The sequence below is a fragment of the Zingiber officinale genome, chromosome 7B (genome assembly GCF_018446385.1).
Source record: "Zingiber officinale cultivar Zhangliang chromosome 7B, Zo_v1.1, whole genome shotgun sequence".
In the NCBI taxonomy this organism is placed as follows: Eukaryota; Viridiplantae; Streptophyta; class Magnoliopsida; order Zingiberales; family Zingiberaceae; genus Zingiber; species Zingiber officinale.
In genome coordinates this window covers 95,537,813-95,563,802 of record NC_055999.1, presented here as the reverse complement: position 1 = coordinate 95,563,802, position 25,990 = coordinate 95,537,813, and the positions used below count along the sequence as shown (strand labels likewise).

General features: G+C 40.5%; 3 protein-coding genes across 5 annotated transcripts; 2 read left to right on the top strand and 1 right to left on the bottom strand.

The window, feature by feature from the left end:
• The first annotated feature begins 4,600 nt into the window (after window positions 1-4,600).
• On the top strand, window positions 4,601-6,857 carry LOC122006379 (homeobox-leucine zipper protein HOX16-like). Of its 2 annotated transcripts, none has more exons than XM_042561861.1 (4): window positions 4,601-5,198; window positions 5,286-5,416; window positions 5,736-5,975; window positions 6,240-6,857. In XM_042561861.1, exons 1-4 carry the CDS (start codon window positions 5,105-5,107, stop codon window positions 6,630-6,632), a joined length of 858 nt encoding a protein of 285 aa, XP_042417795.1. In that variant the 5' UTR covers window positions 4,601-5,104; the 3' UTR covers window positions 6,633-6,857. The 2 variants fall into 2 exon arrangements, with proteins under 2 accessions (XP_042417795.1, XP_042417794.1); XM_042561860.1 differs by having other exon boundaries at window positions 4,602-5,198; window positions 5,277-5,416.
• A 1,732-nt stretch (window positions 6,858-8,589) lies between these two features.
• On the bottom strand, window positions 8,590-11,579 carry LOC122006378. Of its 2 annotated transcripts, XM_042561859.1 has the most exons (3): window positions 11,267-11,579; window positions 10,473-11,039; window positions 8,590-9,224 (listed from the first exon to the last, which is right to left on the bottom strand). In XM_042561859.1, the coding sequence occupies exons 2-3, from the start codon at window positions 10,924-10,926 to the stop codon at window positions 9,184-9,186; spliced, it is 495 nt and encodes a 164-aa protein (XP_042417793.1). In that variant the 5' UTR covers window positions 10,927-11,039; window positions 11,267-11,579; the 3' UTR covers window positions 8,590-9,183. The 2 variants fall into 2 exon arrangements, with proteins under 2 accessions (XP_042417793.1, XP_042417792.1); XM_042561858.1 differs by having other exon boundaries at window positions 10,473-11,579.
• A 1,033-nt stretch (window positions 11,580-12,612) lies between these two features.
• Window positions 12,613-24,505, top strand: LOC122006377. The gene is made up of 4 exons (XM_042561857.1): window positions 12,613-13,355; window positions 22,445-23,999; window positions 24,075-24,190; window positions 24,300-24,505. The coding sequence occupies exon 1, from the start codon at window positions 12,704-12,706 to the stop codon at window positions 13,352-13,354; it is 651 nt and encodes a 216-aa protein (XP_042417791.1). The 5' UTR covers window positions 12,613-12,703; the 3' UTR covers window position 13,355; window positions 22,445-23,999; window positions 24,075-24,190; window positions 24,300-24,505.
• Window positions 24,506-25,990: the final 1,485 nt, after the last annotated feature.

Here is a 25,990-nt window from a genome sequence, read left to right as displayed (position 1 = left end):
ATAGACACGCCGATCGGAATCATTCTTGAAAACACATTCACTCAAAATAATTAAAGATATGCTTGGGAATGGTTGTAAGAAGCGCCGCATGTTCCCGGGCGGGAATTTCCGCTGAAGTTGGGAGGAGACCCTTGGCCTTCAAGTAATCCGACGTGGCAGTGATGGCCAGTTCAAAGGCCTCGGCCATCCGGTTGCAAACCTTCTCAGCGAACTCGTCTGAGCGGATGTAGTTTTGCCTCAGCACGATGAACCGGCTCGGCTCAGCCTTTTGATATTCCTTGAAGGCAGCTTGGGAAGCTTCGAGAAACTCCTGCAAAGTCTTCAGTTCATCCTTATGTTTAATCGCCTCGGCCGAGCGGCTCGCCTTCTCGCCGTCCAGCTTCTCCATCAGCTCTTTGACTCGTTGCTCCAGGCCCCCGACCTCGACGTTTTTCTTCTCCAGATCGGCGATAGCCGTTTTCTTCCGATCGGTTACCAAGCTTATTTTCCGGTCCAGTGACTTGACCTGTCGTTCGAGTTCGGCCAGAGAATGGGCCTGGTCGGCCGTCTTCTTTCGCTCAGCCTCCAACAAGTCTTGGGTCTTCTTGAGCTCTTTTTGCAGCTCGGCGTATGAGGGACCCTGGGAGGGCGCGCCACCCGAGCTCTTCAACCTCTTGAGCTCCGCGTCCACCATGGCCAGACGATTGGAAATAGCGATCTCCTCTACCCACCTCTGACATAAACAAGATTATTAATAGCCGATCGGAGAAAGTGCGTAGAAGACTTCAAAGAAAACATACTTACCCCAGTGGCCTGCTGCATATGGCTGTTGGCCAGATTACCGAGCGGAATCATCGCGACACGTGCCTGAGCGTCGGCCCACATCTCGGCGAGAGGCCCCTTCATGGTGATCATGTGCTCTGGCGCGGTCGACTGATCAGACTCAGGCAAAAGCTCCTCGGTATGAAGGTGCAAAGTGGCCCTGATGGTGCGGCTCTGGCCTGGAGACGTGTGAGCTGACACAGAAGGAGCGGAAGCTGGGGCGGTGGACTTGGACAAAATAGCCGAGCGCTGGACCCGGCGGGGGGCAGGTGGAAGAGTGCTGACCGGCACAGCCTCAATAAGGATGGCAGGCAAGTTTAGTAGAGATGGAGTCCGATCGGAGGATAATGCCTCCACCATTGGAGTTTTCCCACGAGAATCGGACCCCACCCGCTCGGACACGCGAACATCAGAAGTAGCCGATCGCAACAGTGTATCCGTCCGACGCCTCTTTTGCCTGAGTGGCTGCTCGTCTTCCTAACCGGAGCCTTCCTCTTGCATGGTTGGCTCCCTGTTTGAAGTGTTGCCTCCCGTCACCTCCACAGGGGAAGCCTGAGTGGCTGACTCTTCTGCGTGTGTGTCGCTCTCACCCTCGTGAGAGCCGACCGGAGCGATGCCCAGTCGCTCCATCTCTTTGGCGGCGGCCGCCTCGAGTGCCTCGGCTTTCCTTTTCAAAATCCCTTGCATCACGGACTCCATGACGATGTTTGCTACAGAGGGAAAAGAAGAAAATCAGTTAGCACTCAAAGTACATGTACAAGTGAAATTCTTACCGAAGCTGCTCGGAAGTGGAGTGCGACTCGGACTCAGGCCGAATATGTACAGCACGCCTTCGGGCAGAAGCTTGTTGATATCTAACTTCAGACCGGCCAGCAGATTCGCGGCCTCGAGATAGTCCGGTCGGGTCTTAAATCTTTTCAGCTCGGGTGAAGTAGGCGGTCCGACCCGCCACTTGGTTTGGAAGAGAGCCCGCTCAGGGAAACGAAGGTAAAAGTAATACTCCTTCCAGTGTTTATTGGAGGAGGAGAGTTTATCAAAAAAGACAAGGCCGGGCCGAGCCTGAAATAGATAGGTGCCCAGCTCGGACTGCTTGGGATAATAAAAATAGTAAAAAATCTTCGGTCGGAGAGGGATGCGGTGTATCTTGAACAGTACCACCACTCCACACAAAAGTCGAAAAGTATTGGGAACTAATTGGGCGAGCGGAAGACCAAAGAAATTGCAAACGTCGGCGAAGAAGGGATGAAGAGGAAATCGCAGACCGGCTGTGAATTGGTCGCGGAAAAAACAAACGGCTCCTCTCGGCGGTTTGTGAGGCCGAGCGATTGGTGAAGGTAGAATAAGTTCAATGTCAGATGGAATATCAAGACTATCGAGCAGAGTCTCGGCGTCACGCCGGTCGAAGCGAGACTCCATGGTAGTATACCAGGGACCTAAGGTGGGTTCTACGGGTCGGGATGAACGGGCCATTATCCGATCAGGCAAAAAGCAAAAGCCAAGGGAATAGAAAATGACACAAGGCAGGGAGAAGATGGGAGAAACAATGACCAGAAGACGGGAACCCGACAAAGAAGACGAGGAAAATAGAGAGGAGAAGAGGAGGAACCTTACGAAGAAGCTGGGGATCGGAGAAAGGCGGCGGAGAATCGTTGAAAAACGGAGAAGCGGGGTCGCCGGAACACCGAAGCACCGAAGAGAGACGGAGGAACACGAAGGCAGAAAATGCGGCGGAGGAAGGAGGCGACGACTTTATAAGGTCGGGCCCGATCGGCCTCGACCGTCCGATGCAGGTCACAGGAACCGAGGTCCCCATCGGGCCGTTCATTTCAAACTGCCGATGTCCCATCGGACACACCGCCGAGCCGTACGATGACGCCAGCAGAGGCGCCACGTGGCATCATGTCATAAGGGCGCATTTAGTGAACGCCATTACGGCACGCAGCGCGCATGCTCAGTCTTAATGGAGAAGATTTGCACGAATCCCGAAGAGATCCGGAGGCGTCAGCGGGGACCGTCGACGCGGCAGCAAAGCCCGAGCGGCCGCTTGAGGAACATTCCAGAGTGGCAGGGCGATGTCATTCAAGCCGACCGGCAGTCCAGTCAGTTGGACTTAGCGCCTCCTTCGACTAGACTTGAAGGTGAGACATGTGATCCGGTGATAAGGATGGGGGATCCTCGTCGGTAGAGGGTCAGCGGCACGTGGAGGTCAAAGGCCGAGGGATTCCTGAGGGATTACAAGCAGGCCGACGACCGGTCACCTCTGGCCGACCGGCCGAGAATCTCCCCCGAATCGAAAGAAAGACAACCCGACTAGGGGTCGGGTTTCCGATGCTCGAGGTAAAAAGTCTTCAAGGGTCGAGCGGGCTGTCCGTTCGACCGGTACACAAGGCAACACAGGCAGGAGCAGTCTCATCCGAGTGTATGCCCGATGCAAAAGTGATATGCCTGCCGAGCGGCCTATCCGCTTGGCCCTGGAACAGACAAAGAACGCAAGAGGACAAATGAGACAGGGGATAACATCATCCTCGAGACACCTGCCGTCTACAAGCAGCAAAGTTGGCGGCCGAGCCGTACACAGAATCATACGGTGGAAGCTTCCACCGTCACATCCGGGATATGCTCGGACGATTGCGGAATGGCGCCAGAGGTACTTTTCTGACACAAGCTCGTTAAGGTATGTTTGGGAAAGCGTGCACGCATCGGGAAGCGTGTCCGCGTTCCCCCGGGGTCCTATATAAAGACCCCCAGACGTCGACGAAGGTATGCATACATCTCTACTATAGCCTCGTTACACTGCCTCTCTCGTTGCTTGACTTGAGCGTCGGCGGGCCGTCGCCGGGAAACCCCTCCCGGCTCGGCTTCTTTGTAGGATCGTCGAAGAGCTACACCACCAGTCGGAGACAGCGGAGCGTGTCACGTCCCCAGCGTCCGTCGACTCAGCGCTTGAACAAGACTATATATATATATATATATATATATATATATATATATATATATATATATATATATTAATCCGAAAAGTACGTCAAGGTTCGTGAAATTGTCCCTGGTTGAAAGTATTTAGATTATGTTTTGTTTATGCATTTACGAAAATTGAGTACGTGATTTAAGTAATACTAAACTTCTCAAGTGATTCAGTAAACTGCCACTTAAAAAAAAGAATCTAAATACTTTCAACCAGATCTTCGTATTCCAACCCGAATCTAATTAACAACATTTTTTCTTCTTTTGGCAAAAACTTTTTTTGCCATATTTGATTGAATCAGTGCTTATTATAAATTCTTGGCGCAGGCGCAGTCGTCTTTATCTTATTAATAAATGCCATGGCATCTGTAAATTATGGCTTCCAAAAATATCTTAAATGAGACACTAGGCCATTAATGCTGATGAGGAACTTGTTTAGTGTTGATGATAATTGTAGATGGATGTAGATAACTGATAATATTCTTCAATCATTGAAGGGCCCTCAGCAAATTTATTATGTTTGTTTTGCACGTAACTGAACTGAAGTGTTTTAAAATAAAGTAAAAAATATATATTTGTTTATGCCTGGATGTGCATCTTACTCATCATATCACAATAAAAAGTGTTATTTTATAATTTTGAAAAAGGGAAAAAGAAAATATCTCAACACTTTCCCTCAATTACTTTTAATTTTTATAAAGTATTTCGCGAGAAAAAAAAGTTTAAAGCACTTTTACGAGACATTTAACCACTCTTCCTAGGCAATTTGGTCTCCCAATAAGGGCAATTCCGTCATTTCATAGATCCGCCCTCTATAAATTCCCGCCCCTTCCACTGTCGCGCTTTTTCAGATAAACCCAAAGTTTTCAGAAATACTCCGCAGCCGAGCTCTTCTCTCGCCGGAATCTCAAGTTCCGGCGATGCCCCAGGAAATCTCGCTGTCCAGATCGCTTCTTCCTTTACCTCATTCTACTGTTTGGTTCTCTGCCGCAAGGAAGTGGTGTTGTAGGCTCTCTTCTTCTTCTTCTTCTTCTTCTTCCTTTCCTTGCACGTGAGGGCTGTGGTGTCTCGGATCGCTACCCGGATGATGGGGTTTTCTCTCTACCCCATGAAAACTTCGACCCCTCTTCTGTGGAGTACCAGCTTCTTCCGACACAAGATTATCTCAATCATCGTCTTCTTCTTCTTCTTTTAAACCGATCTACTCCGATCGATCTCCAGATCGGCAATCGAGAGATAAAGAGTACCGTAAGAGTCTATCTAGAACGAGTAAATAGGAAAGGATACGTACTTGGGAAACTAGATCTGACCATCGCCCAGCTCCGATTCAGTTCAGAGGATGGATTCCGGCCGTCTGCTCTTCGATTCGCCTTCGACTTCCTCCTCCCGCAGCGGCTTGATCCTCTTGGGCAGCGCCAAGTCGGACTTCCAAGGTACTAATTACACCAATCCTTTGTCCAATTGCGTTTGTATCTGAATTCCAGCACATGATTTCGAGTGTTCTATGTTAGGATTTCAAGGGCTGAGGTCGGCGGTTGCGGGATCGACGGAGGCGAGCGGGGCGTTCAAGATCCGGCCTTTCTTCACGTCGAAGTACGAGATTTACGAGGGGTTTCCGTCGGAGAAGAAGCGGCGCCTTACGTCGGAGCAGGTAAGCAGTGCACTCCGACGAAACCCTGTTTTTGTACATAGTTTAACTCCCTTCCTTTCCATTCGAAAATAATGTGGGCCCATGAGGAAGGGTCCCATACACGCAATGATGTGAATTTGTTGCCTTCTAGGCTCTAATCTAATTGATGAACTCACAAGTAAATACAAAAACATATATTTCCCAGTGATAAATGCAGAGTAAAAAACAACAAACATATTTTCATGTTTCGGGAAGTTCTTTTGTGTAACTTTACTTTCAGTTCTTCCATTCCATAAAGATTATTATTGTTTGATCGATCACATATGAAGTCGCAAAATAGATACGCATGCTGGAGCGGAGCTTTGAGGAGGAGAACAAGCTGGAGCCGGAGCGGAAGAGCGAGTTGGCCAAGAAATTGGGGTTGCAACCGAGGCAGGTGGCCGTGTGGTTCCAGAATCGGCGTGCACGGTGGAAGAACAAACAAGTGGAACGTGACCTCGATCTTCTCAAGGCCTCTTACGATGCTCTCCTCATTGATCATGACGCCCTTATCAAGGACAACGAACACTTGCGTTCTCAGGTGAACTACTTTCCCTGTTCTAGTTTAACGAAGAAAAAATAATAAGATCGAGTCCCAATTCCCCCACCTCTGATATTGCCACAGATGAGAGAACGAGCTGATACCATGTTAAAAAGAAGAGAGAATTTAATTCAACCCAAAATGCTAAGAAATTACTTAGGTGAATGAAGTTTTTACCTTTTCCTTCCCACTACTTTCATATGTAATCCTAAATATTCAAAAGTGCAACACGGAGTCTAAATCGTTCATTGTATGTCTTTGAAGGTGAACTTACTGCTCGAAAAGCTGCAAGAAATTGAGAAGGGGGCATCTGAACCGAGCAGACTGAACCCGGCTGATCAGGCAGCCTCCTCCACTGATGATCTTCTAATGCCCCTGAGCATCCACCAGAAGGTGGAGGACCTTCTGAGCACAGGGAGCGGTGGAAATGCATCTGCCGGCAAACCAGAGTCTCGTCTCCCTGTGGAGCCTTTACTCCTGGAGTCAGGGGGCCACCACGCCGGCATCCATTGTGAGGACGACATGAGCGATAAGGGGTACAATCACTGTCGTGATGGTGTCTTCACAGGACACCACCATAAACTGCTGCAGCAGCAACATGAGGCAGCGCTGCTGATTCAGTGGTTGGATCGTGTCGAAAGTACTCTCCTCCACTAAGAAATTGGAACCAGAAAAAAAAAAATTAAAATCAAAATGCAGTGTTCTACTGTCACTTCATCTTCTTTGTTTAAGTTTAATGTTGGCAAGTCAACGAGTTGTTGGACGTGTCTAAGTAGTTGTAAGGTACGGTGCCATGCGACCAGCGTATAAGACTGGATGGTTGTTTTGTATTTAGGGTGTATTTGGTTCAAATTATTATGTATAATTTTAGTTACGTGATTATCAGGTAATCACATATTTAAGGTTATGGGGAATAAAATATAACCAAATACTGTTTGGTTCAACTTAAGTAATGCAACAAAAATATGTTTGTTTGGAGGTTTTAATGAATATCCTAGTTTAATATTTTACCGTATTACCCTCAGTTATAACACCAACTATACATAATATTATTATTATTATTATTATTTATTTTTTTATGTTTTTTTACTTTTCTTTTTTCTGTATTTTTTTTTTTTACTTTTTTATGTGTTTTTTTATTTTTTAATGTTTTTATATTATTTATATTTATATATATTTTTTTACATTTTTTAAATTTTAATTTTAATTTATTTTTTTTATTTTTATAATTTTTTAAAAAATTTTTATTTTTTAATTTTTTAATTTTTTTTAAATTTTAAATTTTAAATTTTTATATATTTTTAAAATTTTTTATTTTTAAAATTTATATTTTTAATTTTTTTTAATTATTTATTTTTTTAAAAAATAAATTTTTAAATTTTAAATTTTTTTAAACATTTTTTTTTTACATTTTTTAATATTTTTTTACATTTTTTCTCTTTTTTTCATATTTTTTCTTATCGGAGGGTATTTTTGGTAAAAAAAATTCGTTAACCCCGGAATCAAAAAAAACCTTAGGGGGCGTTTGGTACGCGCGTTTTCCATTTTCATTTTCTGGAAAACGCGCGTTTTCTGAAAAACGGTGTTTGGTTTGCGTTTTCTACGCGCGTTTTCTAAAAATTTGGCTATCGTTTTCTAGAAAAACAAATAATGACAAAAAGTCATTTTCTGTTTTCTAGAAAACGCGTATTTTTCAGAAAATGAAAATAAAAATGGTGCAAACCAAACGCACCCTTAATTTTCTGAGGTTTTCCGATTCCGGACTGCATGACCCTTTTGCTGACGTGTCGGGCATGGAACATTACTCGGGAATCATCGAATACCTAAACCAAACAAGATTTTTATTGATAACCTTGGATGGATAATCAAGGTTATCAAGAATAATCCCGAACCAAACACACCCTTAGTGTTCTCTGGCTCTTTACTTCGCCAATACATCTCTTGCAAACCTGATGCTTGATTTTTAGTCCCTTTTTTTCATCATTGTAAAGAGTAAAAGAGATTGTGTAGACTATACTAGTTAGGAATTACAGGCTGACTTAGATAGTTGGGAGTAGAAAAGGATCAAGAATTTTTTATTTGTTTTTTATATTTTCTTCTTCAGACTTTTCCTTTATTCTGGCTTTATTCATATAGAAAATAAAACCAGAATGAATTGGAGCTAATCGGATGGGAGGATCAGAGCTATCCTTGACAGATGACCTTCAACCTTTTTCAGGTGTTGCTGTTAAGAACAGGAAACTGTCCACACAGAATTGGAAACAAAAAATCATGTCGCTGTTTAGGAACACATGGCTTGTTTACACAAATCATGCAGAACCACATGTGTTACTTTCCCATTTAATCTTCCAGTTGAGAGATATGACTAGATGTGGTTCTCAATCCACGCAATTAAGCTCAAGAGACTCCTGCTGCCCTACTGCACGCAATTATGAGACGCATATCTCTTACTAACTTGCAATTGTTCTTAAAATTGCTTGGAATTATGTTGAAAGAGTTCAAGTGGACAAAACAAGTTCTACACTTTTGAGAAGCTATAAGTTGTCCACCAAAACTAGACTACAAATGCATAAATTCATGTTAAACTAAAGCTTCTCAGAAGAAGAAACAAACAAATTCGACAATAAAAGAAACCTTGAAGTAATAAGAATTCAATCTTACAGGGAGGTGAAGCTTGGCCTTCCTAAAGCATATTCTATTTACAACAAAATTTGCAAAGGATAGCAGGTATTCACATTGGTGTTTTAAGTCATATTTACAAGCTTTATGTACATTTTGCAATGGTCGAAATCCTCAACTGGATGCAGAAAATAAGGGGATAAAAGAATGAAACAATTCCTAACTTCACCAGCCCCCTTGCAAAATAATCTCAAGCTTCACAAGGTTGCAAAGCTGTTACCGGACAATTCCTACTTTCAACTATCGCAATGTAAAATGAATTGTACCTTATAAAAGTTTGAAGCTGTTTGTCTGAATTAACTTCTCTGATCATCTTTGTGGGGTAAGAAACAATTTCCTTCCAAAACATCATCACCAAGCAAATGTTCTCTAGTAGGAAATTTATGCACCAAGAAAACCCATTGCTTCATGATTCTACTTCTTTCAAACTGAAATTTTGTTTTTTGTTTTCCCTTTTTCTGAGTTTATGGTCTATACTAAGAACTCACAAAGCCAAGCTGCGTAGTAGTATTTACAAAGTCAGGCGCCTTCAAAGGGAAGAAAGCCATTCTTCCATACGCTTGTAGCCATCTGTGCCAGTAAAAACAAGAGTGAGATAATACTAGTATAAAGTTCAAGAGATCAATTTTGTAGCATTGTAAGAGTCACGAAAGGAAAGATCAAGAAAATGTTGTGGAAAATCAATTACAAATAACTAGTTGTGATTGATCTTACAAACAAACTGGACCAGCCAGCTGAACCTGGAATCAGAATCCAATCTAGTTTGGGTTGAAACAGAAAATGCATACCTGTTGAACTGGGTTTTTAAAGCAGTGACTACGTTCTAGCAACAAATATGATCATCGTGTTAAAGAAGAATATCAGGTAAAAATAAACGATAAACTATTGTCTGTGTCCACAGAGCAAGGAAGAAAGAAATCAGGAAATCCAGCTACTTCCAGCAAGAAGAATACAGCAACAGATCCAATTTAGAAGTGATACATAATGAGCTCACATCATGTCCGATAAAAGGAGCTAAAAATCAGTTACTGAACATTGGCTTCTGATAGATGATAATAAATAGCCAAAAACATTGATGCGACAGGACCATAAACTTGACATTCAGACTACACAGCAGGAGTGATACATAATGAGCTGATACCATGTCCAACAAGATATGCTAAGAATCAGTTACTAGCCATTGGCTTATGTCGGCTGATCTAAGCATAATAATGAATAGCAAAGGGCCTTCAACAACTGAGCGATACACTTGAGGATTGAGACATTTAGACTACACAGCAGGAGTGAGAATTATAGCCATGTTTACTATAAAAATTTATCAAGAATCACCAAGGTAAATATAGCTAAGTAATAACAGCTATAGGTTGTTAACTTCATAGCTCGACATGCCATCTGAAGATTGTAACAAAATAGATAGTAGCTTATTAACAAGATGATAAACAAGATTGAATCCTTGGAACAGGAACATGAAGAAACCTTCTTTATAGCCCTACTGTTATTCAAATCAAACGAAATTGAACAATGACCAGCTGAGAGTCACACAATTGACATATAAGCCAAACTATGTCTTGTAATATAGAACTAAAATAGAGCATATCAAAGGATACAAACTAAAAAAAGAACATGCTGAATAACTTCTTAGCAAAAGGAAATAAGAAAATAGCAATTCATATGTACCAAAATGTAAATATAAATCAACTAAGCTAGACGAAATACAAACGCAATCAAAGGAATGAGATCTAAAGATAAACAGTCTAGTCAAAGCAACATGGAAAAAAGAGATAATGTATGTGAAAGAAGAAACACTAGTTTTCTTACCAGAAAGATCATCCTCAACATAGTTGATTGCTCCCAGGACATGAGATCTGGAGTTCTTTGCCTCCGCAGAGCAACCACGTCCGTAGCACCGTACCAAGACTGAGAAGCTGTTCTCCGTTTCAGAATCGTTCTGAAACTCAGGGCCATGAGGTTCCAACCACCCAATAGACCAATCAGAATCATCAGACTCCGACCCTGACATGCATCCACCATCTGATGGCACAAGAACAATATCATACTCCTTATCGATCCGCCGTTCTTCACGGCTTTGCCACCTTTTCTTAACTCTTCTTGAATTTGACCTTGCCCTAGGTCCACTGACTGGCGGAAACCTCAAGCAATCCAGTTCCTTGGATCCAGAGGGGAAATCAGAAGTGTTGAGTGGTGAATTGGGGGATTCCTGATCTTTCCCGCCCCAAATCCAGAAAGAAAAACGTTTAAAAGCCATAGACATCTATGTTACAGGGGGAAAAGCCCAAATTTGGTGGAATCGCCCCACAAAACTTGCTCTCAGAACGATCTAGATACAGGAAAGCGATCGAGATAAGAATATCCCTTTCGAATCCGCTGAAACAATTAAAAAAAAAAAATCAACCCACTGGTCAAACGAGCAACTTTTCCTTGACAGATTAAATTCGTCCTAGTTCTACCCCAGGTAAAAGATTGTTCAACGAAAAATTAGCCAAAAAAACCATCTTTTCATTCAACATCCCTCTAATATCATAACAAATTGAAAAGAAATATCACACACACACACAAAAAAAAAAAAACAATACTGGTCAAAACGAGCATACCTATGAATCCACGATGTACCGAATAGTCCAATAAAGAATATTTCTTGTCGAATTGCTACAAAATCGAATTATTTTCCGACCTTAACTCCACAAACTCGCAAAAGAAGCGTCCGGGATAAGAGATCCCATTAAAAAAAAGGAGAAGTTCCAGTCTGCCGATAAAAAATCTCAGTCACAAAGAAGATAACAACCGACGAGACGATCGGATCCGGCAGTTCTCAGACCATCGCGGCCGAGCGAGTGAGATCGGGAGGCGCCGGCGAGAAAAGCAAAAACGGCGGAAACCAGCGGTCCCGATGGGGTCGAGCTTCCCCATCATCGCCTTCATCGCCTTCCTCTTTTATAGCCCTCGGGCCATTGCTTCAAGATTCACGTTCCCACAGATCGACGATCTCCGCTTGATTTGCGGTGACAGATCACTCGAGGAACAACAGCGCATACAGGGATCTTATGCGACGGAACATCCATCGTACGATCTAGATATCTACGGCCGATCCAGCGTAGCTCTTCAGTTCCTGTTGGGTCCCACGGCGCGTCCAATCATTTTCTATTTTGGGGACCAATTTGAAATAGAGGTGGTGGCTTGGAGGGTTTTCTTATTCTTATGAGCTGTTTAGCTATTCTTATGACCTCTTTACTTATTTACTAATTAAGCAAAGCAAAGTTTTGAGAAATAAAATGAAGTTTTCTTTATTTTTTATTAGATCGTTCTCACTTAAAATAATAAATTCGACTAATAGGTTGCATGGCACCATGAATTCTTGCTAACCAAACTATTAAGAGGTCGCCATCCCTCACAAGTCACATGGAAGGTGACTCAATAATAGTTGTCAAAATTTGGTAGCATTTACATTGGTTTTGTTCATTTGATGCAAATCATGAACACGTGAAAAGACAAGGAAAAAAACTTGAAGTGGGATCCCAACCACCACGTTCTTAATAAGAGAGGAGGAGCATCATTAAAGTTATTGATCATGTGTTTATGACTTGGCTCTTTGTCATTTACTGTATGATGGTTTGAAAATTATACCTTGTTGGGTTCATAAAAGAGGCTTCATTTATAAATTTCATGTTTTTTTGGTGTTAAGTAGTTTTCACTAGCACTAGATTCAATCTAAACCGGACGAGCTAGAAACGGAAATCTGCGAATCTAGTGGGAGTGCCTGGCCCACCTCGAAGCACTATCCTCTTCAACCATTTCTCACCTCCGCCTCATACTCAAGTTGTTACCTTCGTTTCATTGGACGAGGAGTTCATCTCAATAGGTTTCTTTTCGAGTACTCTTTTGACATTCTACTCTTCTCTAGATTTACCAAGATTTACAAATCAAATTTGGGGAGCAAAATTAATTTTTCTTTCTTTTCGTTTTTTTTGGTCGCTAGGAAGAAACTTTGAGAAGAGGCCGCGTCGAAGTGAGATCTGCTCTAGCGCGACGCGATGGCTCAGGGGCAGGGCGAATCGGAGGCGGCAGCGGCGGCGGCAGCAGAGGCAGTGACGGGACAGCAGCAGCAGCAAAAGGGTTACGCGGTGGAGTTGTACTTCGATCCGGCGCTGGAGAACCAGGTGCTGAAGGCGTGGAACGTCCTCGCCCGCCGCCAGATCAGCACCAAACTCATCGAGATCTCAGCCCGCCCCCATCTCACCCTTCTCTCCGTTCCTTCCCTCGATCCGCTCCGCCTCCAGCTCCCCATCCGAACCCTCGCCGCCCGCCTCGACCCCCTCCCCCTCTCCCTTTCATCCGTCGGCGCCTTCCCTTCCACCTCCCCCTCAGACGCCGGAAAAGGAGGAGGAGGCGTGCTATTCCTCGCCCCTACCCCATCCGCCGCCCTCCTCCACCTCCACTCCCAGGTGTGCGACGCCCTTCGCAAGGAAGGGATCGAACCGCCCGAGGAGTTCCGCCCTGATTCCTGGGTTCCACATTGCTCCGTCGCCCAGGATGTGCCACGGAACCGCATCGCTGACGCTTTCTGCATCCTTCGGGACCTCAAGCTGCCTGTCTCCGGGTACGCCATGGACATCGGACTCGTCGAGTTCTCCCCTGTGCAGGAGATATTCTCCTTCCCTCTCGGAAGCAATTCTGAATCTTGAGGTATGCCAGCGTTACTTTTCCAACTAGGGCATCAAAATCGTATCTTGCATGATACATTCACAAATTCCCTGTCATGGAGAGTTAACTTATAAGTTCAGTGTCTTTTAGTAAAGTTTCTCCGATCTTTGAAACCACTTTAAAGTACCTCTTTGATGAGTTATTAAAATCCTATGAATTCACATCGCGTTCTAAAAAGCTTCCATTTTGTTCATGTTTTCCATATTAACATGGATGTTCTATGTGTTTCAGTAAGACCTTTAGCTTCATTGTTTCATAAAGGTGGATATATTTGTGAAGTTTAGAACTTGACAATTATCATTGATCTTCTTGTTGTTAAAGTTTTCAGCATATAACGCTATTTTTTTCATGAATTCTGCATGTCCTTGTTCTGCATTGTGCTTAAGTAGCATTTTTCTTTTTTGCTTCTAGAATGCTCTAAATGATCATAAAGGTTGATGGCATTGTCTCTCTGCCTAGGGTTGCTAAGCATGCTTATGTTCTTATTGCATGATTTCGGTTCACCAACATTAAATTTCTTGACATGGAGGATAGATTGTGCACAAATTATCAATAAAGAAGATCAAACTACTAGATAATTATTTGGTGAGCCTCTCTAGATGTACAATCACCTGAAGCTGTAATGTTTGAATTGAAAAGAGTTCTAAGTCTGCCAATTAACTAATAGAACTAAGTGAGCAAATCTATGCTTAGAAGTCAGTTCATGAGACAATTCTCATTATAGCACTGCCTATTTCGTGTTTTATTCAACCATCAAGGCTGTTGGATACATTCAGTCTTAATGACCCTCTATGACTTCTAAACAATTTTCTAATGCTACGATTGGTCTTGATGAAAATTTGTTCCCTGTATGATTTTAAGTTATTTCCTTCACTAATGATGATTTGAAATCAGCCTAGTGAAAGCAATAATAGATACATGGAACTTAATCAATCATGCATCAATAACCGGATCTAGCTATCAGACATCAATAAGGCAAAACTGAAAACCGAAACAACGAATGAATGGGCTAACTTGAATCCATCGCTTCTTACTTGTTGCCTGAGTTCTTGCAAGCGCGGAATGATCTTGTGCAGTATTGGGCGACAACCTTAGGTCCTTCTTAATAGGTAAGAGAGGAGGAAGAAGAAGCTCAAGAAAACCCTCTTGATACAAGATCAAGATGATGCCAAAATTAGAAAGCTTTTTCCCTTATATACCAAGCTCATCATGCATGGACCATCTACCTTAAAGTCCATCCATCATTAATAGTTCATCAATGTTAATGAACCAAATTATTGGATCTATACATTGAATCTACATTCATTTAATCCAAAACCCCTTTATATGCAATCAAGCATTAGACCACTGAATTGGAGTTTAGTTCCTTAATGACAATTAATTGTGTGTTAATCAAGTGTAAGTCCATCTTATGGAGATTAAGTCCACCCATGTGGACTTAATCGAATTGAGTCCACCCATGTGGATTTAATCTTTCAATCTCCCAGTTGGGCTATATTTGATCTCTTATACACCACAACCCTTTAGTTGAGCTCAACATGCTAAAACTTTATGAGTTAAATATCCCTTTAAACAATCTGATCCATTAAATTAATTAATATATGACTAAAGAAGGCAGAGTTACTATAACTATAACAAGACCCAATAATCATAGTTTTAATATTATTAACGACATAAATCAAATGTGGATGTGTAGTACATGAATGACACGAAATGTGATGCCCATTCTCAATAAGTCCTTACGACCCAAATCAGGTCCAAATTATATTTACCAAAATCTTATGCTAAATCACAGTGGTAAAACATGATTCATCCATATGACTTGTATTTATAAAATCATATACAAAACCACAATAGTAAATAGAGTCTCACATCATATTTATAAAACCATATGCAAAATCACAATAGTAGATCATGATGTCCATATGTTTAGAGAGTTAAAACTTCATACACATGTAAAAACTTTAGTATGTACAATAAACTAAAAATACATGTGTTAATTAATATAGAGCATCACACAAATATAGATTCTTACAAAATGATTACCGCATCAAAAGGAAGAACCCCATATTCAACACATGATGATGAAACACCTTGGGTGACAAGCTTTGGTGAGCTAATCCGCTAACATAGAATCTGCCCTTATATGCTTTATCATAATTTGATCATTCTGAACTCTTTTTTTAATTGTTAGAAACTTTATGTCGATGTGTTTAGATTTCGACAAACTGTGGTTGATCTTAGAATATAATTCGCTTTATTATTGATCCTACCTGTCAATGCCTCCAATGACTTGTGATAAGGCTCCACATCCATATCTCGTGGTTGGAAGCTTCGTAACATTTAATAAACACGGCCTCCATAGTGGAATTAGCTATTAACGTTTGTTTGACGCTTTTCCATGATATAACCCTTCCTGCCAACATAAAGACATAATCTAGGTGGACCTTCTGCTATCTAAGCATCTAGCAAAATTGAAGTATGAATATCTAATGATCTCCAGATGACCTGATCTCTGGTGCATGTAATCCTTCATTCTTTACAAATACCACATAACCCCCTTGACAACTTTCCAATGCTTTGGTCCAGGTTACTCAAATATCTGGCCAACATCTCCACAATGTACGTAAGATTCAGACGTGTACATACCTGAGCATACATCAAACTCTTTACTGTCGATGCTTAGGGGAATTGCTGCATTTCCTTAATCTCAAGTTCATGACGTGAACATTGTTGCTAGCTAAGTCTATCATCCTTTGATACAAGAGTGTCGTCGGGAGCACAATTCTTCATGTCAGACCAAATGAGCACCTTTTGTATATAGACTTTTTGTGATAGTCCAAGTGTGCACCTTGAATGACCACAAACAATCTATATGTCTAAGACAAAGGATGCATCACCAGATCCTTCATTTCAAATTCATTGGATAGAAATAACTTAGTTTCTAGCAATAGAAACTTATCATTGCTTGCAAGCAATATATCATCTATATAGAAAACAAGTATAATAAACTTGCTCCTAGTGAACTTAATTTACAAACATCGATCAATTGGATTCTCCTTGAAACAGTATGAAGAAACCACTTAATCAAACTTCCTGACTGGATGTCTGCTTTCAACCATAAATGAACTTTCTTAATTTACATATTAGGTGCTTTAAATCTCTCGGTTTAAAGTTCTTCCGTTGCACCATGTATATAGTTTCCTCAATATTTCCATTGAGAAACGCAGTCTTAATGTCCATTTGGTGTAGGTCTAGGTTATAATGAGCGACAAGTGTCATAATTACCTTAAGTGAATCTTTCGTCGAAACCGGCGAAAAAGTCTCCTTATAATCAATGTCCTCTTTCTGAGTGAATCTCTTGGCGACTAGGTGTGCCTTATACTTTTCGATATTGTCATATGAATCCCATTTGGTTTTATCTATTTACAACCAACAAGTTTCACACCTTTAGACAATTCGACAAGTTCCCAAACATCGTTGTCCGCCATAGACTTCATCTCTTCCCTTATGACATCGATCCATTTTTACAAATGAGGGCATTGTTTGACTTCTTGAAATGATGTGGGATTATCTCCCAACCCTATATTAAACTCATGCTCTTGGAGATATACATAATCACGAGGATATCCTCTCTCTAATGGATCTCCTTAGTAGCATTTAATTTTAAGATGGTTCGGAGTCATTCTCAACCGTAGGAGGGAATATCTCTATTTGATATGACGTACCTTCCAATTGAATTAGAGGGGATATGGAAATATCATGATCAACTCCCCCTTCTGGATCTACAACTTCGATTATATGTGGAATGGTAACCATTTCACTATCAATTGCATCAGTAGTATTATATCAAGATCACCAATATTCACCTCAAATGATATTTTCCTAACTTCAGTGCTCCCACTATCCTCAGTAAATTGGTATTTCCCGTCTTGAAAAAGGATCTACTTAGGGGGTTGTTAAACTTGAAACCTCTTAAGTTTTCAGAGTATTATGTAAAATGACAGCTAACGATTCTTGAGTCAAATTTACTTTGATTAGGCCTATAAGGCCTAGCCTCAACTGAACAACCCAGACATGTAGATACCTAAGACTAGGCGCTCTACTTGTCCACAACTTGTATGAGGTTTTTGTTATCGCCATACTAGGAACAGAGTAAGTGAATCACAATCTTGAGTGTCTCACCCCATAATGACTTCGGTATAGAAGACAATACAATCATACTTCTCACCATGCCCTTTAGAGTCCGGTTTCGTCACTCGACTACACCATTTTGCTAAGTATTGCGCCACGATTCCACACTTTGTAAGGTAATCTGCAAATGACCCAGGATCCGTCAGATCTACTATAGTATTCACCACCACGGTCTAATCTTATGACCTTAATCTTTTTGTCAAGTTGATTTTCAACTTCGACTTTGAAGGTTTTAAACATATCCAGGATTGCGACTTTTCATGAATAAAGTATGTGTATCCGTATCAGGAATACTCATCTATGAAGCTTACAAAGTATGCTTGATCATTCAAGAACCCCTAGGGAATATATCTGTATATATAAGCTCTCATTCCATTACTCTTGCCTTAAACCCTTTAGAGATATGCCCTAAACGCCTATGTCACAACATGGATAAATTCTCATTTATCACACCACGCTTTACACCTCTACTATGCATCACAATATTATCCGTTTGAGTTTCAGTGTTCAATCTGTATAGTTTGTCTATTAATGAACCAGTGCCACACAATATAGAATTTCGAAAAATACAAAACTTTTCATTTCCAAATGAACAAGTGCATCTAGATTTATCCCAACATGAAATAAAAATTAAGTTCCGTCTAAAACAACACTACAAATGTATTTTTCAAATTCAAAAGTACATTGTTCCTTAAATAAACTCTAAAGACACAATTCGTCTCTACTTTTGTCTTCTTGCCAATTCTTGTATAGATGAATATTTCAGCAGCAATTGACATTCAGCTCTTAAGGCAACCTTGCATAGTTACACTTTTGTCAATAGTTACATCCATATTTATCCATCAAGTGTTATAAGGTACAGTAGCTAAGGTTGACTTCTGAATTGACAAAGTTGGGAAGTATACATTTCTTAAACGTCAGTTGACGTATTTGAGGCAATCCTTCTTTTTCTTTTTATAAAAAAAATAAATTGTATTCGGATCTTGTTGCTTTTGCACCTTATTACCCGGTTATTGCAAATTGTTTATCTTTTATTTTTTCTCTTTTTCTAGTTCGAATGCTGAGATGAGGGTGCAAAGTGAGCATTACGAGTGTCATTTCTTAATCTCTCTTCTTCCTGTACACACTTAGCTATGAGCTCATTTAATGTCCACTTCTCTTTTTGAGTGTTGTAACTTATCTTAAAGGCAATTAACTATGTAGGCAGGGAGATTAGGATAAGGTTCACAACTACACTTTCATACATATCTAACTTTAATATTTTAAGCCTTATAACCAAGTTTGACATCTTCATGATGTACTTTCTAATATTACCCTTTCCGTTATACCGCATGGACATTAACTTCGTGAGAAATGTAGTAGTTTCGATCTTTTCTTTTGAGGCGAATCAGTTTGCTAACTTCCTAATGAAGGTCTTAACATCTTTATTCTCAGTAATTGAACCTCTAAGTGATTTCGAAATAGACATCTTCATAATTATTAAACTCATGCGATTTGATCGCTTCCACTTGTCAAAGATCACATTTTGATCCGCAGTGGAATCACTAGTCAAAAGTGTAGGGCAATCATGCCTAAAATAAAGGCTAGATTTATGCAGCCAAACAATGTTGTTATATGCTCTTTCCATTGCTAGAGTTTATGCTAATAAGCATAGGGATGTTGTTCAAGTTAGCAGACATTGAGAGCACTACATAAATAAAAGCAAAGAACATAGCTTAATTCAACTAAACAAAGCATGTATCTTTATAGTTGTGTAGTAACATAATGTAAGAAACAAAAGATGCAACTTTATGAGCATTAGTTGAGATATCTAGTGCAGCATTATATTAAGTCTTTGGATTAAATTGTTACTCTCTAAATAACTAATGATCACCTTCAGTTGTCACATAACTCACCTTCCTTTGATCTGACGCATTATGCGCATGTTACTTTATTCATGAGCTTCCTTAGTTAACTTATGTTGTCTAGCATTACTCACAATACTTCTAATCGACTACATAGTGCCCCTTCCTTTGGGCCGACACACTATGCGCATGACTTAGAAATTTAACTTAATTTGTGAGCTTCCACCCTAAGTATGGATATGCATCACTCTACGGTAATACTCCTAGCGTCCCTAATAGTTTTTGCTTTGGTGATAGTATAAGTTTGACTAAGCAGAGCGAGGAAGAATTTAGGAGTCTCCACGTTCTTCCTTGCTTTGCTTAGTCGAGCTTGCAAGCGTTGAATGATCTTGTGCAGGATTGGGCGGCAACCTTAGTCCTTTTTGTTGGGGTTGCAAGGTTGCAAACATAGCCCCATATTGGAAACACATGGGAAAGATCATGGGTTTATAAGAGAAAAGATATCTCCATTGGCATGAGGCCTTTTGGGTAGAGCCCAAGAGCAAAACCATGAGGGTTTAGGCCCAAAGTGGACAATATCATGTCATTGTGGAGATATCTAAATTCTTTTTGATCCTACAATTGGTATCAGAGTCCGGACTGCGTCCGCCAGAAGGTTTAACTGCCGACTGTGCACAAGAGCTATGGTCTGATTGAGCCATGTGGGTACAATATTGACCTCGAACAAAGAAAGTGGGGGCTCCTATGTTCGGATCAAGAGGACCAGACACCAGGCAGGAAGTCCTAGTTGCGACTAGGCAAGGAAGTCCTAGTAGGTCGGGTGGACCGAGGGGCAGGAAGACCTGGTGGGTCAAGGATCGGATGTTGGAAGCCTATGGTCCTTTGTTTGAGGGGGGGATTATTGGGGTTGCAAGGTTGCAAACATAGTCCCATATTGGAAACACATGGGAAAGATCATGGGTTTATAAGAGAAAAGATATCTCCATTGGCATGAGGCCTTTTGGGTAGAGCCCAAGAGCAAAACCATGAGGGCTTAGGCCCAAAGTGGACAATATCATGTCATTGTGGAGATATCTAAATTCTTTTTGATCCTACACTTTTTAACGGGGAAGAGAGGAGGAAGAAGAAACTCAAGAAAACTTTTTTGATATAAGATCAAGATGATGCCCAAATTAGAGAGCTTCTTCCCTTATATACCAAACCCATCATGATCCCACCTTAAAGCCCATCCATCATTGACATTCCATCAATGTTAATGAACCGGATTATTAGATCTACACATTGAATCCACATCTATTTAATCCAAACCTCCTTTATATACAATCAAACATTAGATCATTTATTTGAGGTTTAGTTCTTTAATGATCGGATTGAGTCCACTCATGTGGATTTAATCCTTCACCTGATGATGCAGAACGATAAATGGCACACAAGATTGGATTGAAATTGATGGAGGAATAACTATCTCACATAGAGAAAGAGAAGTCATAAAAAGACTAAGGGGAATTTTATTAATCAAAAGTTGAAAAATAAGTAGAGATGACGATTCTTTTTTAGACTCAACACCTACCAAACAAATAAAAGTGTCAATTCATGTGGATCGGATCGGGATCGGGTCAGGTTGATTTTTTTTTAAAAAAAAATCCAATCCGAACCCGACCCAAATCCGAATTCAACCTGAAACCCCTAAACCCAAACCCAACCAACTCGAACCCAACCCGGATAATCCGAAAATCCGATTCAAAATATTTATTTTTTGACTATTTTTCCTGTAATTCTTTGCTTTTATCTCAATACTTCATCATATTATACTAACATTGATATTAATATATATAAAAACATCTTAATTTTCAAAATAAAATTTGATTTAATAAAAAAAACCCACTAAACCCTATATTTAGGTCAACCCGGGTCAACCCAACTTGAAGCATTTTTAACCCGAAAATGCTTCAACCCGAACTTGATTTTTTTCGGGTCAACCGAAGTTGGGTCGTCGGGTCGGGTTCATTTTTGACAAACAAGGAAAGAAATACCATTGAGAATGACAATAATCTCAATAAACTCTTACCAAACCAAAGAATACATATTAAATTACTACCAAATTATAAGATACCAATGCCCAAGACAAGATTATTACCAAAGACAATTCCAAATCTCAAATTTGTTATTTCTTTCATATCACCTGAGTTGGTCAAAATTGATTGATTCCGACTCATCAATTTTTGGGAAGATTTCTTCCTCTTTATTTTTTCAAGTCCCTTTCTTCACTGGATGATAAAAAGTGAAATCAGCCTAGAGTTGCAAAGTTGGTTGACTCTGATTTGATCATGTGCATGGTGGCCATGAAATAGTGGGTGGAAAGATAAGTTAGACAAAGAAAGAAAACAAGTTTGGAAGAAACTAGGTTGGTGGAAGAAAGAACAGATGGACTTACACAGTTGTGACAACTGAATCTTTGAACCTAGGTGTTGGGGTGTGGGTTGGCATGCTATTTATGGAAGTCCCTTTCCTCTGGTTTTGTTGGTGTGTGGTTTGGGATAATGTTTACTTCTATTATATGACCCAAAATGTTTCCTTTTTCTGTTAAATAAATTCCATATTACAGTTCGCTGTGTGGTTAATCTATCATTTTTACCAAAACCAATACTATTCCATCAGCTTGGCTTTGAAACTAATCTTCGGTTATCATGAATGCCTATCCACCCTGTGTAAACCATCAGCCCTTTGTGTTACCTGTATTACAATGAATCTTGCATAATATTTACAAACTAACACAGTATGACACAAACATCTTCAAGATTTGTATGTTCCACGATGAAGATTGTTAAAAACTAGCGGTTGAGTTTTCAAGTCCTGGAATTGTGCTTTGCAAAACTTGACATGCTATTTATATGTTGTTTCATTTACTTGTTATCGAACAATCATCTGGATTTTCTTTTTTATCCTTAGGCTTTTATTACCTTCTATCTAATTTGTTGTTGGTACTCTAGTTCTGACGATTTATGAAAAATACTTACAAGTTGCTATTAGCAGGTAAACATTTGAAGGGCATCAACAATTCGGGCAGGTAGAAAGAGCTGCGAGTACATCATTTTGGTGTTTACTTTTGTGGGGCTTATTCTTCTAATCCAGTATTTATTCAAGCCATAAAAATGAATAGGAATATTTGATCTTCTTGAATGATGTATGAAGTGTTCAACTTATCTTGATTAGGTTTCCTGCAAGCATTTGTATGCCACTAAATTGGTGTCTTGTACCAGTTCTCTGTTTATACAATTTAGAGGCAATGATCAATTTGCTGTCTAAAATATAATCATTTCTTTATGCTGATGATAAAATAAATAAATATAGAGCACAAAATGTACTTTCACTGAATCTGAGAGTTATTTATTTCTTTGTAATGTTATGTCAAAACACAGATATACAAGTTCATACAAAATTAAGGAAATTAATTTTTTAAACCTATAAACAATTACCTGAAATTATTCGTTGTAGTTAAAGAGTTTACATAAATAAAATTAACGAAAAGATTCATGGAATGGTTAGTCTTTTTTAAATAAAGAATAGCATTTCAGTTTATGTGAGAAGGCCAATAATTGTTCTTAGACTTCTATCAATGAAAGTCTACAAAATAGGGGTGGATACCATAAAAAAAAAAATTTTAAACCGAAACTAAACTGAACAATTCAATCAAGATTCAAAATCGAATTGCTACTCCAATATGATTTAATTTCTTGAATTGATGTGTTATTTTTTAGTAGTAAATTGACATGTTTTAGGTTTATTTTATGATCCTAAACCTAACAAAACTGGATTAACACTAAAATTCCTAAGCATCTTAATTATAATGTCAGACCAAGTCTTAGAGATGGAGACAATCACTGGTATAAAGATTCTCACATATCTCTGTGCCAAGTTCCAGTGTGTTCTTTTGTCCTATTTTTCCCAAATGATTGTTTGTTCTTGAATTGGCCTCAACTTCGATTTGCTTCAGCTATTTTTCCCAATTGAATTGGCCTCCATTGTTCTTGAATTGTCCTATTTTGAGATCATATTGGATTCTAGATGATGAGATCATATTGCAATGTTTATGTTCTAATTCATCTCCTTCCTCCTCATCCATCACATTGCCAATTGGCTCGTTCTGCCTAATTTGTTCATATATTATAATCGCGTAAAGAGCTTTGAGCCAGTCTCTGCCTCCTTTCTCATTAAATAAGACAATCAAAGCAGCGCAAGGCATGCAGCAGCTGCAGTCGGTCGAATGCTCCGTTCTTCCTTAGGCATGCAGTTTCCTCCGTCAGGAGAAGGGAAGCAGTAGGAGAAGGAGCGATGGGAAACTGCCAGACAGCCGCCGATGCGGCGGCGGTGGTGATCCAACACCCCGGAGGGAAGGTGGAGAGGCTGCACTGCCCGACGATCGCCGCGGAGGTCATGAGGAGCAACCCGGGCCACCGTGTGGCCCTCGTCACGCTCTGCGCCCCGGCGGAGGAGCGGCAGGACGGCGGTCGGGTCACCAGGGTGAGGCTGCTCGGTGCCAAGGACGTGCTCCTGCTCGGCCGGGTTTACCGGCTCGTCACCTCCCAAGGTTCTTTCTTATTCATTTCTACACTTTTCAATTTTGTTTTTTCTCTCTCTTTCAAAAAATTATCTTCTTTGTCAGAAATCGCAAAGGCTCACGAGAAACTGAAGAAGAGCCGAGCTGAATTGGTGAGGAAACAGGGACACGAGCAACAGATAAGAGAAGGAACAGGAGAGGATTCAGAAACAAGATGTGAGGTACATGATGCTTTCTCAGCAGATTGGAAGTAGAACAAATCAGTCAAGTCAAGATCAAGCATTTCGAGTGTGTTTGTTTTTCTCACTATTCTGTTATTGAAATGAACAGATAGCAAAGCAAGAGAGGGGTGGGCAGAGGACCATCACAGAGGTTAAAGTGAGAGGGAGACATTGGCGCCCTTCTCTTCAGATCATCTCAGAAATGTCGAGCTGATTGTGTGTTTACAGTGACCATGAACATATGAAAATATTGTTGTTGAGATGAAGACTTGTAATTTGAAGCATCTTATTGGAGGAAATGATTTATTTTCTGAAGATTTGTGTGTGTTTCGGTTGATTTAAATACTTCAAACATCTTCTTTTCAAAAAATAGCTAAACGATATAATTCCCTTTGCCATTGATAATCGCATCAAACACGAGATTGTTAGCTTTTAATTACCAACAGCAGCCTTCTCACGTTGACTGATCGACCTCCCTTTCACAATGATGCGGGGCTTTTAGAAAGCGAGCGCCGCTAGCGCGACTCTGCCGAAGGCTGACGCCGCAGCGGGGCTGCTTCGCTGTGCTCCTCGTTGCTCTCCCCGCCCGCTGGACCAGGCGCGGCTGCCGGTGAGGTTCTATCTTTGGTGGAGGCCGGAGTCTCTGCATCTCCTTCCGGCGCGGCGGCGGAGGGGGAGGTGGCAAGGGAATAAGCCTCCGCTTCTGGGTGAGAAGCTGGGGACACGCTGGGAGCTTTCTGGAGAGATTCTTCTCCGTGGTCAGAACTTTGGAAGGGTCCCAACTGCGGCGGGCGCGGATGCCTTCGGTGACTCCGAGGGAGCCTTGGGCGGCCAGGAGGAGTATGACGAGACCAGCGCCGCTGATCTGTTTGAAAGTGAGGGTGATGCCGCGTTAGGTAACGTAATTGTACTACTGACTGGGAGAAGATTTTGAACTGAAAATAAAATGATTCCTCTATATATATCAAAGAGAGGGTAAAAGGAACGATAGAGTGAGAATCATGGAGAGGATCTTCAGTACAGACCCTCCAATATTCAAATTAGAATGATGACTAAGAGTGTAAATGAACCAAGTCGTTATTCGAAGTTCGATTCAATAAAAGCTCGTTTGAGCTCGTTTAATGAGGCTCGTTAAGATAAATAAATCAAACTCAAGTTTCACAATAGTCGGCTTATTAGCTCGTGAACATGTTCATTAAACTCATGAATCAACTTTTAAATAAAAAAATAATAGTTTTGATATTGAATTTATAGATTTTATATTAAACATATATATTAAATTTATTTATTAGAATAAAATTATAAATTTTAATAAGAGTATTATAATTTTCTCTAAATATATAATTTAATTTTTAATGAATATTTAAATTTATAATTTATATTTATTAAGCTCATTTAAACTCAATAAAAGTTCAAATAAGCTCGTGAGCCATGAATATATTCGTTAAATAAAGTTCGAGCTCAGCTCGATTATAAACAAGCCAAACTCAAACATTCAAGAGTTCGGCTCGGCTCGATTACACCCCTAACGGTGGTCGAACAAAAAGTAGAAAAGCTACTGAACAGGAGATGCATATGTGCAATGTAAAGCGTGAGAATATTTTTTGCGTACCTCGCCAACAGAGAGAAACCCTCCTTTTATGTTGCCTCTCATAACCTTCATAATAATGAGATGACAGGAAATATTTGGTGTCACAATATGTCTGGTGATGGAATATGTACAACCTAGAAAATGTGTAGTCATCCTCTGAGCAATCTTCTGTTATTGGTATATGAATCGCTTCTTATAACTTCTACCAT